At 47.5% G+C, this 2,851-nt stretch overlaps 1 protein-coding gene across 2 annotated transcripts; it reads left to right on the top strand.

The window, feature by feature from the left end:
• Nucleotides 1-2,289, top strand: LOC123077735 (GDSL esterase/lipase At5g45910). Of its 2 annotated transcripts, XR_006436790.1 has the most exons (6): nucleotides 1-367; nucleotides 468-683; nucleotides 765-913; nucleotides 1,019-1,295; nucleotides 1,594-1,696; nucleotides 1,782-2,022. XR_006436790.1 is itself a non-coding variant. In XM_044500050.1 (5 exons), exons 1-5 carry the CDS (start codon nucleotides 31-33, stop codon nucleotides 2,003-2,005), a joined length of 1,203 nt encoding a protein of 400 aa, XP_044355985.1. In that variant the 5' UTR covers nucleotides 5-30; the 3' UTR covers nucleotides 2,006-2,289. The 2 variants fall into 2 exon arrangements, 1 of the variants encoding a protein (XP_044355985.1); XM_044500050.1 differs by lacking the exon at nucleotides 1,594-1,696 and having other exon boundaries at nucleotides 5-367; nucleotides 1,782-2,289.
• The last annotated feature ends 562 nt before the right edge of the window (nucleotides 2,290-2,851 follow it).

The following is a 2,851-nucleotide window of genomic DNA, read 5'->3' as shown; positions in this document are numbered from 1 at the left end:
ATCACAGACCATGGTGCAACATACTATAACATGATCTCAACGACGTACACGAAACCGCACCGCGCTACACACATAGCGAGAGACGACGACCTTGGGCGCGCTCACGAGCGTATCATCAATTTCATCATGAGGCGTGAGTACCTAATTGGCTTCGCGCTCATAGTCGCCGGGCTCTGGCCGCTGCACGCGGCCGCGCAGAAGTACGCCGCTATCTTCAACTTTGGCGACTCCCTCGCCGACGCCGGCAACCTCGTCGTGGATGGCATCCCGGAGTACCTCGCCACGGCGCGCCTGCCGTATGGCATGACGTACTTCGGGTACCCGACGGGGCGCGTCTCCGATGGCCGCCTTGTCGTCGACTTCATCGGTATGCTCGTCTTTCCAACTTTGATCGGATTAAACCGATCGACCTATTGTACGTGTGCGTGTGTTCTTAATGATATTTCCCTGGTTGTGGCAATGTGCAGCGCAGGAGCTGGGTCTGCCTCTGCTGCCGCCGTCCAAGGCGCACAACGCGTCGTTCCACCGTGGTGCCAACTTCGCGATCACCGGCGGCACGTCGCTGGACACGAGCTTCTTTGAGGCGCGTGGGATGAGGCACACGGTCTGGAACTCCGGCTCCCTGCACACCCAGCTCAAGTGGTTTGAAGACATGAAGCCATCCATCTGCAATTCCCCGAAAGGTTCGTTTACGCGTATGCAGATGGACTGTGTGCGGCTCGCTGCATCGTACTGATCTGCGTTGCACCTCGATCGGAATTCAGAGTGCAGGGACCTGTTCCGGCGGTCGCTGTTCATCGTCGGCGAGTTTGGCGGGAACGATTACGCGGCGGCGCTCGGCGCGTTCCTCCCGGTGCAGAAGGTGCACACATTCGTGCCGCACATCGTCGACTCCATCGGCAAGGGAATCGAGGTGCTCGTCTCTCTCAGTCCCAGGCGTACTTTACTTATCTCGTTTCCACGCGCGCGGTAATCTCAACTACCCTAGCTGCTGTCCGGCGTGTTTGCTTGGTTGCAGAAGCTGATCGCGGAGGGGGCGGTGGAGCTGGTGGTGCCGGGCGTGCTGCCGATCGGCTGCTTCCCCGTGTACCTGTCCATCTTCCTCAAGCAGCAGCCGGAGATGTACGGCCCGCGCAGCGGCTGCATCAAGGACCTTAACACGCTCTCCTGGGTGCACAACGCCCTGCTGCAGCGGAAGATCGCCGAGCTCCGGAAGAAGCACCCCGGCGTGCGCATCATGTACGCCGACTACTACACCGCCGTCACGCAGTTCGTCCTGCACGCCGACAACTGGGGTGAGTCTCCGTCTCTTGTGACAGGCGTGGGGTTCTTTTCGGAATGCAGCTCATTTAGTCTATGTTTTGCTGTTTCTTGTTACTATTCAGCATAAGAAATGGCCATGCATGATTTAGCAAAGTCGTTCTTGATGATGTCGCTAGCTTTTGTTGAAATGTTCCTACATCTAAATGCAAGAAACATAGTAGAAATTGTGCCGACTCGCTATCAAGGTTGGAAGCAAAGAACAATTCAATGACGGCATGAAATATTCGTAAACTTATCTACATCATCGCTACATTTTCTACATGATGACAGACCACTTAATTTTTCCCGGAAAAGCATGATGGTCAATAGTTGACCAGGAAGCACTGAAGGCCCATAGAAGCATGGACCCCCTTGATGGGCTTAGTTCACCATGGTATATTAAGAGTTCAGGCCTAGAGCCCAGTTTGTCTTTGAGTCCGACAACTTCATGCCCTAATTTCAACTTTCGTTTTTTTCAGGGTTCTTGCAGCAGACTCCAAGGACATGCTGCGGCGCGCCGGGCGTGGGGGTGTACAACTTCAACCTGACGTCCAAGTGCGGCGAGCCAGGCGCTTACGCCTGTGACGACCCGTCAAACCACTGGAACTGGGACGGCGTCCACCTCACGGAGGCAGCCTACGGCCACATCGCCAAGGGATGGCTCTACGGGCCCTTCGCCGACCCGCCCATCCTAGAGGCATGACAACGTTAGAACTTAGAAGTGATCACAAAATATCTCATGCATCGGGACATATGCATCTCAATTATCGATTAGAACTTTTAGAAAATAAATCATAAAATAAGGGTGTAGGCACAGCAGATATTTTGGGTGTGTTTGGTACTTTGGTAGCATGTATGGACCTGGCCGCCCAGTTGTTCTCCTCTCATACATGCTGAGTGCAGACATATGCTTAGTCCATGCATTTGCTGTTGTTCGGCACCGATGTATGCGCTGAGACATTCTGAATTGAGACTTTGTTTGGTAGCCTGCATTTGTTTAGACATGCTGAACAATTTTGAATTCCGAATATTTTTTTGAATGGTAAACAAAATTGGAAAAACATGAACAAAAATTTAAACAAAATTTAAAATTCTGAACTTTTTTCGATTTTTTTGAAAATTTTAATAATTTTTGAAATTCTGAACATTTTTTGGAAATTTAAACATATTTTGTAATTCTGAACTTTTTTGAAAATTTTAACAAAATTTTAATTTCTGCACATTTTAAAAAATTACTTTTTTGAAATTCTAAATTTTTTTTGAATTTTTTGAAAAACTGATTTTTTTAAAAAAATAAGAAGAATTTGAAATTCTGAAAATTTTCTAAAAAATTAAGCAGAATTTGAAATATTGATTTTTTTTAAATTTTTTAAAATTATGAAATTTGGAACATTTTTTAAAATTTGAAGAAATTTTGAACATTTAAATTTTTTGTAAATCTAATCTTTTTTGGTAAAATGTAGACAAAATTTGAAATTATGAACTTTTTTAAAATTTAAACATATCTGGACATGGTATGCTGGGTGGGGACGAGGGTCAAAGCGAGCAT

The sequence above is a fragment of the Triticum aestivum genome, chromosome 3D (assembly GCF_018294505.1).
Source record: "Triticum aestivum cultivar Chinese Spring chromosome 3D, IWGSC CS RefSeq v2.1, whole genome shotgun sequence".
Taxonomy (NCBI): Eukaryota; Viridiplantae; Streptophyta; class Magnoliopsida; order Poales; family Poaceae; genus Triticum; species Triticum aestivum.
Note: the sequence above shows the minus strand (reverse complement) of the source record. Positions and strands in the feature narration are given on the sequence as shown.

Bases quoted from the DNA above. Each gene is read 5' to 3' on its own strand.
- LOC123077735 (XM_044500050.1), top strand. From the start codon at position 31: ATGATCTCAACGACGTACACGAAACCGCACCGCGCTACACACATAGCG. The intron at 368-467 runs GTATGCTCGTCT...GGCAATGTGCAG, and splicing joins CCTTGTCGTCGACTTCATCG to CGCAGGAGCTGGGTCTGCCT. The intron at 914-1,018 runs GTGCTCGTCTCT...GCTTGGTTGCAG, and splicing joins CCATCGGCAAGGGAATCGAG to AAGCTGATCGCGGAGGGGGC.